Source organism: Vespa velutina, chromosome 3, assembly GCF_912470025.1.
Source record: "Vespa velutina chromosome 3, iVesVel2.1, whole genome shotgun sequence".
Classification (NCBI taxonomy): domain Eukaryota; kingdom Metazoa; phylum Arthropoda; class Insecta; order Hymenoptera; family Vespidae; genus Vespa; species Vespa velutina.
In genome coordinates this window covers 360,013-371,455 of record NC_062190.1, presented here as the reverse complement: position 1 = coordinate 371,455, position 11,443 = coordinate 360,013, and the positions used below count along the sequence as shown (strand labels likewise).

The following is an 11,443-nucleotide window of genomic DNA, read 5'->3' as shown; positions in this document are numbered from 1 at the left end:
TTTTTTTCCTTTTTCATTATTATTATTGTTATTTATTATTATTTATTATTATTATTTATTATTAATTATTATTATTATTATTATTATTATATTATTATTATTATTATTATTATTATTATTATTATTATCGTCATCATCATCATCATTATCATCATCATCATCATTATCGTCATTATCATTATCATTATCAACATTATCGTCATCATCATCATCATCATCATCATCATCATCATCATCATCATCATCAAATCATCATCATTATAATCATCATTATAATCATCATCATAATCATCATCATAATCATCGTTATCTTTATATACGTAAGTGACCTCGATCGCGTGGACACCGATCAGATTAATAGAAAAAAATATACGCGAGTGTATGTGTGTATATATATTTATAAAATTCATTCTACTACGCACAATTTTGTTTCTTCGTAATCTTTTTCTTTGTTCTTTTTCATTTTCCTGTTTTTTTCTTTTTTTCGTTTTCTCCTTTATACTCAATATCAGATAAACCCAAAATTATAAACCCGCGTTTTATTTAAGCTAAATTATATTCCAGATTCTCAGATAAACTTGAGAAAAATAACAGTTTGTTGTGAGACAAAGTCGACAAGAACGCTTCGCGATATCTTTTCTTTTCTTCGAAAAAAATTAACAGAACCTTCCGTGGGAAAAGTTCGCGAAGCAGGCCGGTTATCGAAAGAGATTGGGGGCGGGGGAGTAAACGACTAACACGTCTCCTACTCGTAAGAATTACGAAAATCTTGCGGGAATAGATTACGAAATTGCACAGTAACATTCACGAGAGGATAATTCATTTTACAAAATCTTTAGTTGTCGTCTCTTAGGACCTACTACGATATTTCATATGCAAATATTGCACGCTTCGTACAACGGTATGTATATGTGTATATGTATATCCATACATATATAAATACATACATACATACATACATACATACATGCATAAATACATACGCACATATATACATATATGTACGCATGAATATATATATACGTATGTATTATGTAATGCGAATATGTATATAATATAAACTATATATACAAAATGTCTTGTTTGTAAAACTTACAACTACGCTTCCACACGGTGCAAAGGTAATTAATTGTTCGAACGCGGAAGTTTCAAAGCGAAATTATGAACACTAAAAACTCTCGCTTCATTTCTCTCCGCATAGGTTTCATTAAAGTTTTAAATCCTAATAAACTTTCTTACGCGCGATCGTTCTATCGTCAAATTGCAGGAGTCATCAATGACATTCATAAAGTGTTCGTTCTTTCTTGTTATGCTTATGAAGAGAAAAAAGGAAATAGAGAGAGAGAGAGAGAGAGAGAGAGAGAGAGAGAGAGAGAGAGAGAGAGAGAGAGAGAGAGAGAGAGAGAGAGAGAGAGAGAGAGAGAGAGAGAAAAATAGAGAGAAAAAACGAAAGACAGAAAAAAGAAATCAATACGGACAGATAGAGAATTATAAATGTCGTCACGTTTCACAGCTAACCACCACAGCATTCGGCAATTATGTTTCATTCATTAAAAATTATTTATATCACAATGAAACGCCAGCGCGCATCCGTTCACATATTTTCAATATCACATCTCACTTATTCTTCCATATATTTTTATTTTCATCGACAATGAGGATGCATCTTGAGGCTCTGGCAAATTTGAACCATGATTCGAGTTTTCAGTTTGGTTTTCCAGATGGTTCCAGATATTTTCTCTCGTTTTCACTGATAAAACAAGTAGCGCACCACACATCGATTAATTATCCATGACCATAGTGCTGCTAAAAGCTGAAGATTGACGGACATATCGAATAAAAATTATTCCCCATCGCCTTTCGCCATCTGAGATTTCGTTTTCTCAACGACGTCTTCCACTGGCTTTATACGCACTTGGTAGAACTTAGTGCCTTGAGAGACGCGGTATCGATTTGTCGACTAAAAAAGGGGTAATTCTTTATTTTTATATGATTCATACAAGATTTTATAATAGACTTATAAATAGAAAACAAAACAGATATTTCACGGAAAAAAAAAAAAAAAGAAGAAAGAAAATAAGAAAGAAAATAAGAAAGAAAAACATAAGATGATTATAGGGGAGATATAATGAAGGGATTGAAAATTGTTCAAATCAATGGGTAATAATAATAGTAAGTGAAAGTAATCGTCTGATGGTCGAATAAAAAGAAGTTTTACCTTCCTAGCTATGCAGTACTCCTTATTGATAACCTCGACGATGGCTTCGAATATTTTCGGAGCTCCATCGGCAGTAAATCCTAAGGACTCTACGCAATCCGAATTTACAAAATAAAGAGTCGAGGATTCCTGAAGCAAGGCATAACTCCAATGAACCGGATCCCAAACAACGAGGACCATGTCTCCGGGATTGCACGTGGTTACTGTAATACGACCCTGTTGAACCAATTTCGTGATATTCTTTTTTTTCCAAAGGTGCGACAAGTGAAAGTAAGGTACGGCGCCATCCGGACTGGTCGCGGCATCGCGACTCGATGACGATCCAGAAACAATGGCAACGGAAGCGTTCATTTCCTTTTCACGACCATCGGCCGAAGATGAGGACTCTGCGAAATCTCTTCTACCTCGTTCCTTCACTAATTCGATTTCCAAGCGAACCTTATCGGCCTCTAAAGCCTCGATTTTAGCGTCAGAAACTTCTTTACTCTCTTTTATTATTTTCAATTCTGCCGATAATCTCTTATTGTCGTTTTCAAGAATCTCAAGTCGTCTCGATAAACGAGTATGATCGTCGTCCGCTTCCAACCGTACTTTTTTTGATTCCGATGCCTCAACCTCATCCTTATCACTTTCCAAACTTTTCATAGCTTCTCCCAAATTGCTTTGACCCATATCCAAGCGATCGTCGCCAAATTCCTTTCGCGATGTCGATTCGATTATAAGAACTATATTCTCTTTTTGTTCCCGACTCATTCTCTCGGAAGAGTGTTTCCCTTCTAGCCAACTTTTATCGGTTTCTAAATTTTCTACCTACGTGTGGATTAAATCGAATCGATTAATTCAATGTAAACGAATCTAAGAGAGTATGATATTTATATTAAATGATATTTATACCTTTTCATTGAGCGCCTGCCTAGACAAATTTTCAGATTTGGTTAATCGTCTAATTGTACTTTTATACCGTCCACATTCTTCCGTAAGTGCAGCTTCCCTTATCCTATATAACTCCATTTCTCGCTCCCTCTCTTGTAGAACTTGCCTGGCCAATCGAAGCTCGTGATCCAATTTAGCCACGCAATCGGCTCGTTCTTTTTCAATCGCGGTACGGACTGCAGCTGATTTTTCGAGTTTCATATCTTCCTTCGCTTGCGCTAATATAGCCTCGTGATTAACAAGTTCAATAACGTCAGGCCGCTGTAAAATGATAACGATAAAACGTGTCAAATATATGTATCTGATGAACGAACATATTTGGCAAGAACATATTAATAAATGAATTCAATTACCTCTATCTTTTCCAAACTCGAGTCGCTAGGACTCCTTTCCATTATACTAACCGCCGTTAATTTGAGATTTCTAATAGCCTCTAATTCGGTCTTATACTCCAATTGCAATTTGTCCGTAGCTTCCTTCACCATTTTTTGTTGTTCCGTTCGAGCAGCTGCCAAATTCTCTTCGAGTTCTTTTATGCGTTTCTGACATTGGGTTAAGGAATTGGTCAAAGAAGCGATTTCCACAAACTTCTCATCATTTACCTTCTCCACAGCTGTTTCCTTGTCAATACGAGCCTGTTCCAAGGTCTCATCCATTTGCCGATGGAGACGGGATTGCAAATTCCTCATGTCCGTTTGTTCGGCATCCAATTTCTGACGCATTGTGCTAAGCAGATGTTCGTGCTCGGCTAATTCGGTTTCTTTTTCTAACAGAGTCCTCTTCACGGCACGGATCTCTTCATCTCGGCTCTGCATTAGCTTCTTAATGTCACCCATTTCAAGCTCGTGATCGACGGTTAATTCTTGCTCTCGTTCTCGCAAACGACGATCGCACTCGTTCGAGTATAATGTTAACGCCTGACGAATACGCTTTGTCAACTCTGCAAGACCGCTGTTACCAAAATCCGATCGATCTCGTAAAACAACCAACTCTTTCCGGACGGAGGTCAAGGCTTCGCTCACGATCACTTTCATACTCCTTAGAACCGAACGCAATCTTTCCACTTCTTCGCGAGTATTGCCAAGGCTCTCCTGAAATAATGGACGTCATGGAAAATTCGATCAATATTTTTGTAATCATCCATTTTGCTTTCTTACATAATGAATCATAATAAAAATATATATACATATATGTATATATATATAAAGAAACATAATGGTTCTATTAATTCATATTAATCAAGGATAGGATTTGTATTCGAGGAAAAAAGTCTAATGTTTTGATGTGTTAACAGGCAAAATTCATTTAATATCCACTGACAGAGTTATTATTAGAACGAATTTCGTTCGTATGAGAAGCTATCGTGTTTTTGACACAATATATATATATATATATATATATATATATATATATATACACGCACACACACGTATATCCATTATACATGACATACATATATCTATATATATGTGTGTATATGTATATGTATATATCCAATGATCCATTGATTCATAATGTGAATCAGTGTTCCATTGTGTGTCACAAGTGTTCCATTGTATGAATCCAAGTATATGTCCAAATAACCAAGTGTTTTTTTACAAGGTAAGGAGTTAGGACACGAGAGTGCGACGGCAGCTATCCTGAAAAATTTAAAAGATGCACGCACACGCGCACAGATCCGCACATTACTGTTTCTAAAAGATATAGACGCAATACAGGCGCACACATCGTTTGAAAATTCAAGCAAACATCAAGAATTAGCAGGCGCAAAAGGATTAAACAAACAGTCATGGAATGAACGTGCAAGCAAGAGATACGTACCCAACTTTTCAGATCTATTTGCATAAAAGTAAATAGTAATCAGCTTCGGATAGAAATTATTAAAACGATCTAAAATCATAAATGTATCTAAGACATCGAAGAAAAAGGAGAGAACAGAGAGAAAAGTTCGCTTTAAACAGAAAATATAAAGATAAGCTGTTCGCAAAATGATCACATCGGGGAACCCAGATGAGTGCGAGAGCATGATTGATTATTAGGAAGGTAATGGAACGTTTACGGCTACGACTACAAGGTCTTTTTGCGAGCTGTAAGTCGTCCAGTACCTGAAGAAAGGAAACGATAGCCTGATGCCCGTCGGCAGGAGGTTCGCTGAGGCTGCTCGGCAAAGAATCGTCCATGTAAAACTCGGTACCCATGAAGTCAGTAGCGCCAACCCCGATGGAAGGGCTGCTACCACCGCTACCGGACAGCTGGTAATATTGTAACTGTTGTTGCTGGCCGTCGCACGTCACGGAGTGAGGTAAGGTAGGAGGATTCGGACATAAGGAATTTGATTCCTCGATCTTGTCGGAGGATACGGACGGAGTTATTTGCCGATGCTTTGGAAAACCATATGTAGCACTTTGCAATTGACTGGAAGATTCACCGTTCTCCGCGCACTCGGTGAGAGGACTTAGCTGAGAGGGTCGTTCGCTGATGGTAAGACTAGGAAAATGGAAGGAACTGGGTTCGTTCGATGTGGAAAATCGGCTTGTTAGGTCTGCGACCTTCGTGTTTAATGGCGAGACGTTAGTCGAGCTGGAGGAAGCGGGGGACACGCTTCGCGAGGCACCAACCTCCAATTGTTTCTGACGTTTCTGTTGGGTGCCATCGAAGGAACTAGGTTTCGAATCGGTCGTCCCTTGTCCTATTTTCTCGAACTCTTCCGTATCCGTTTCCGACTCAAATCCACCCCTGAAATCGCACACAAATATATATTCATAACCTCCACCGTATAAGTATAATAGTAGAGGTAAATGTGTTGTATATTTCTACCTGTCACCCAGCGCCGGTACTCTAACGCGATCCTGTTCTTTCGAAGGACCATCTACCCGTGTCGACATACTTTCTTTCTCTTTGTTCCCTTCCGTGCTTGCTTCGGTGAGACTTTTTGACAAAAAGAATTGCGTTATACTGTTCAAATCCGGCGTAGAAATGCTCAGCGCTAAACCAGGCAATTGTGATCTTAGGGATTCCATATCGCTCGCAGTTAACTGTAACGGTAAAGATGTCGTTAGTATTGCCGCATGAATATCAAAGAACTTTGACGAATCTTACTTTTGGTAATCCATTGTCGAAAACCGAGGGTGCCTCGGTGGCATAGGGCGGTGGCGTGTCCTCCAAACCAGGGAAGAGGGTATTCAAGAAATGACCATCAAATTTACTTTGGAACTCGCGCCTACGTGCCAGTTCCTCTGTATGTACGGTCAACAACTGACAAGCAAGATTGCTGGCCCACACAAGAAATGCTTGCGAAAAGGTTCGCCTTCTGACAACCTCAGCTACAGCACGCAAATACATTTGAGGTGCCAAGTGAATCTGCTGCAGTACCTCGAGATGACGTCTTAAACGTTTCAGGCTCTCGTGATACATCACGAGTTTACCGTCAACCTCCATCATCTTGTTCTCCACGTACATTATCCATTTCAACCGATGATAGATATTAACCGACAATTCCTCTTTTGCTTTGGTACACCTGCGCCGAATGTCACGCAGCTGATTGTGATTCTGAAGCATAACAACTAATTGCCTCCTATGCGAGGTGCAGAGATCAGGTAATACGCTAGCATCTCCAAGATTGTTTGCGCGATTTTGATTCTGAAGAAATCCCTGAGCGAGCTCGCCCTGCTCGTGAACGAGCTTCTTCGTTTGTGCCATTAGTTGTTCGAGAGCAAAGAGCCTCTCCCCAAGGCCCTTTATTTCTTTCATGTCTTGCTTGTTTGCATTGTCAATCGCGGCATTTACTTCAGCCTTCAATGTTTCCATCACCCTTTCGTCAAACTGTTCCAAGCCTCGGCTGCATTGCTCGGCCACCTGTTCCAAACTACTTTGATTGTCCTTCGCGGAGATCCATCGAAGAAGACTTAAAACTTCCTCGCTGTTCTCTGACTGTTGCTCCGAGTTCTCTCCTTGATCGTCTGGACTAAGAAGACCTTCCGCTTGGGCCCTCAATGCCGGTAAAATTGGAATCTTTGCTAGAGTTTCCAAATCCTGCTGGAAGCTACACGAACGTTCAAAGTTTTAATTTTCAAAACAATACATTCCCGTTATGTTCACTTATATATTAGCACTTTACTTTTCAAGATAACTCACTTGTTCAAAAGTTGCATTTGTTGTTGCCTCTCGGCAAGGTAAACGGTAAAGCTTTGCTGCAACAGTTCGGCCCTCGATTGAAACATCTGCGTAATGTCTTCAAGATTGGCAACCACCGCGGCCCAACCCTGTTGCTGGAGATGTTGATCGTGAACCAGTCTTTCACAAATTCTCGTTTGTTCGCGTGCCAGCCCGCAGCATTGTTGAGCAAGCTGAGCGCGTGCAACGAGAGTCTGATAAGTAGCTGGCATCTCAAGAGAAGTATCGATTTGAGTCTGAAGATCCACATCTACGGCAAAAAAAAAAAAAAAAAAGAAAAGAAAAAAGATTATATTATTATTACATATTATGTCATATTTAAAATAAACGTAAGAGACGAAGGGATAATATTCACGGTGTTCCATATATTTTAATGGTAAAAATACATACATTTCTAATCGATTTCGTTTGGATTATTCCTTTTTTTCTATTTTTCTTTCTTTTACACATCTATAATTATAAAATTAGCAAACTCCTTTAGAAAAGGAAGAAAAAGAAAAAAGAAAGAAAAAAGAAAGAAAGAAAAAAAATTCGTCACTAGCTAAGAGAAAACGGAGACTATATATAATTGGTTGAGACTGTGAGTGGAGTGGACGTAATCTTGGCACGCGAGGAAAATTCAAGGTCACCGGCATGCCTCAAGCCGTTTCAGTGTTTCCTTACGTCACAGACGATCGTGGATCCCAAGATCAAGAAAGGAATTATGTTATCGAGTCTCTCGACGAGCTTCATCTTCTCCGCATCGCGATAATTATCCCGGAATTGCAACGAACGAAAGACGTGACAGGCGTAACGAAGAGACGGGAACAGCAGACGACGCGAGGGGTTGTTATAAAAGGAAGCGGAATAAAACCGATCTAGCCAGTCAGGTGCAACCAACTATATCTTTTACCAACAGCTCGTTTATATACAATCGTTTCGATTATACACATGCGATTATGATGCATATTCGAAACGCATAATATCTATGCAATAAGTCACAATCTCGTGACCACGACCGACTGACCCTATAAATTTGCAAATTAGAAAAAATTAAAAAAGAGAGAGAGAGAGAGAGAGAGAGAGAGAATTTACGAAGTATTTCTACGTTGTTGAATTATTTCCGTCGGCCGAAATCTGTGTCTTCATTTCCTCAAGCGATTGCATCGTTATCGACGTTTGATAACAGAGGTTATACTCGACCATTAAACTTCTCTGCTGAAGAAAGATATAAAATTACAAATAAAAACAAAAAAGAAAAATGATTTTAGAACACTCGAACGACATCGTGTACTACTAATCATGTACTCAATGAACAAGTAGAAACGTAATATAATAAAATTATATAAGGAGCGAATTCGCCACGCGTCGATACGGGCCAAGAATTTCAAAACACGGCACTGAATTCCCAGAATATCTTAACTTAGCCTAATGTGCTCTCTTTTTCTAATTATATACGATCTTCATGCTACAAGTTACATGTACATGTACATATATCAAATAGCCCAATATCGTGAATGATTTAGTAACATCTACGAGACTTTTCATTCTTTAATATAAAAGACAAATAATAGTTCGCATTTTATTTACTTTGACCTCAAGATAATGTTACATCGCGGATAGATTTATCTTTGCTATTGCATCATCATTATATGGCCTTATCGCAAAATCGTAGCTCACAAACGGAAATTGCTTAGAAATATTATGTTAAAAATTTTGTATAAATCGTATTTATATATTAATTATCATCACAATGAATCGAGCAAGTAAGACTATATCAAGGGGGTTATATTCTCCTGTGCGTTTGGAAGGGTTTATTACACCATGACATCCTCATCATCGCAATTTTTATTCAAGATAATGGCTTTTTGTTGTTTCCGATTTTTGGAAAAAATATACTTTTCTTTTCTTCTGTCAAAATCGCGCCTAAAAAAAAGAAAGAAGTAATTTTCCAAAGTGTCATTATTTTGAAAATCAATCGGCAAGACAACAATTTTATGTAGGAAGAAAAAATTTTTATCTTTCGAATCGAGTCCTTGATCATCAAAATCTGACAAAAATTTAAGGAGGGATTTATAACCCTCCATGTTTCTTTATTATTTTTCCTTTAATTTATTAGTGGCGCTGCTTCGCGTTCATGTCAAAGCGTCAATCAAAGCTTCTTCTTTCGCTACACGTCTACATGAACGGGAATATTGTTTTATATATTTCTAAATGATCAACTCCTCGAAAGAAAGAAAGAAGAGAGAAAAGTCGACATGATCCGTAGCTCTCTGATGTAACATAAAACAACATACACCACAAAGACAAGAGAATTCTCTTCCTACGCGTTTGCAAGGGAATTTAATAACTCGTGAATTCTCATAGTTACATTTTCTGTTCGATTTTATCGATCAAGAGCTGACTCGAGAGGAAAAGATTTTTTACACGCAGTTATATTCCCAGATTTTTGAAAGATCTTCTTTTCTGCGCAAAAATCACAGTTAAGAAAAAAAAAAAAAAAAGTAATTACTAAGAATAATTTTCGCATAAGTAAAAAACTATTTTAAAAATCTCAAAAAAAGAAAAATAATGATCTCGCGTAAAAAAAGATTTTTATCTTTCGAATGAACTCTTGTGATCATTAAAATCGGACAAAAATTGCGATCATAAGAATTCATGGCGTAAACTCTTGCAACATGCTCCATGAATTTCACGCAGATATGCTTGTATCGTTACGCTATGCCATATGGAAAAAATGATTCATGTGAATTGCGTCTAATTTTAATTGCGTTTAATTTTAATCGCGTTATCTTGAAGAAATAAAAAATCTATACATTTTTAAACAATTATTTCTATAATGAATAAATTTAATTAAACATACATAATATCACTGATTATAATTCATCGATAACAATTATCAATCATAATGTTTATTATCGCGCGTCTATCTATCAATGATTTTATTTGTTACTTTCTCTTTCCAAGCTAACGAATAATTTTATTTAGTCCTCTCGCACGTTACATCTTTCAGGCCCATTTTCCTTTTTGGATCCTCGAAAAAAATCCAAGGTCTTATATCGTACCCTGGGTCAGACATACACAGGTAAAACGTTATCTTACCATTAGTTACATAGACTTTCACCGGACCGTATAGCAATAACTTTCCCTTCAAGGGTTTGTTCCTTTTCATATCTCTTCTCTTTCAGCACAAACTCGCACTTTTCGTACAATGAAGAGTCTCCAATGGCTCACGAAAGTATTCAAACGCTCGCTATTAAAACTAATAAATAATAAAAATATTCATGTCAGGCTTAACTTCAAACAGTAATGTATCGTAGATACACATTTTCCTATTAATTCGACAATACGCCTATAAATTTCCTTAATCTTTAAAGAAATTTTAATATTAACTCACCACCCTCGAATATCTCCGTCTTCGATTTTTTGGAACTCATTGTAACTATATAAACTAATTATTTTCCATTATATTATTCCATTTATTTCAAATATATAATCTCGATAATTGTGTCTTACAGTAGTTGCGACATTACTTTTTCAATTTAAGTCTAATACGCATACTTTTATTATTTAAAGTTTCCATAGCGAACGTTCGAATACTTTCATGAGCCACTGTATGTACATAGAATGATAATTACAATACATAATAAACACAATAGAAGAAATGATTACCATTTGTCACATTACCATACATATGTAATATGTTATCTCTCGATCGATACGCAAGTATTATCCGATAACATATAACGTAATTCACGGTGTCGTGAATTTACTGGTACCTTTTTGTTTCATCATCGAACCAACCGATTGCCGGGAGAATTCCCTCACTATATATAATAACACATGTTATTATATATCATGACGTCACATTATACCCCAGTGCCACCCTACACACTATGTGACTTGCGTCACGTGATATGAATTATGCCTTACTATACGTCATCGGTTCTCTAACTTTACCTAACCCTATCAACTATTATTACTGCCTTCCTCCCTGAACTATCATCTGAGTTTTGCCTTTTTTTCAATCCTTCGATATTTTTATCGCGCTGTAAAAAGACAACGCTCTCGAGATGTTTTCACGATTCGTACGTCAATTGCAATGATTTAGCAATTATTGCTAATATATAATAAAAATGA

General features: G+C 37.1%; 1 protein-coding gene across 11 annotated transcripts in view; it reads right to left on the bottom strand.

The window, feature by feature from the left end:
* Positions 1 to 303: 303 nt before the first annotated feature.
* LOC124947886 (RB1-inducible coiled-coil protein 1) overlaps positions 304 to 11,443 on the bottom strand; it is a 53,488-nt gene continuing 42,348 nt past the window's right edge. For 9 of the 11 annotated variants that reach the window (XM_047490630.1, XM_047490633.1, XM_047490634.1 and 6 more), the window contains 8 exons: positions 7,286 to 7,574; positions 6,251 to 7,193; positions 5,969 to 6,186; positions 5,257 to 5,887; positions 3,505 to 4,242; positions 3,113 to 3,412; positions 2,219 to 3,028; positions 304 to 1,960 (listed from right to left, as the gene is read on the bottom strand). In XM_047490630.1, the coding sequence (XP_047346586.1) occupies positions 1,844 to 1,960; positions 2,219 to 3,028; positions 3,113 to 3,412; positions 3,505 to 4,242; positions 5,257 to 5,887; positions 5,969 to 6,186; positions 6,251 to 7,193; positions 7,286 to 7,574 (4,046 nt within the window). In that variant the 3' untranslated portion in view covers positions 304 to 1,843. The remainder of the gene's footprint in view (positions 1,961 to 2,218; positions 3,029 to 3,112; positions 3,413 to 3,504; positions 4,243 to 5,256; positions 5,888 to 5,968; positions 6,187 to 6,250; positions 7,194 to 7,285; positions 7,575 to 11,443) is intronic. The other 2 variants (XM_047490636.1, XM_047490637.1) reach the window with 2 other exon arrangements.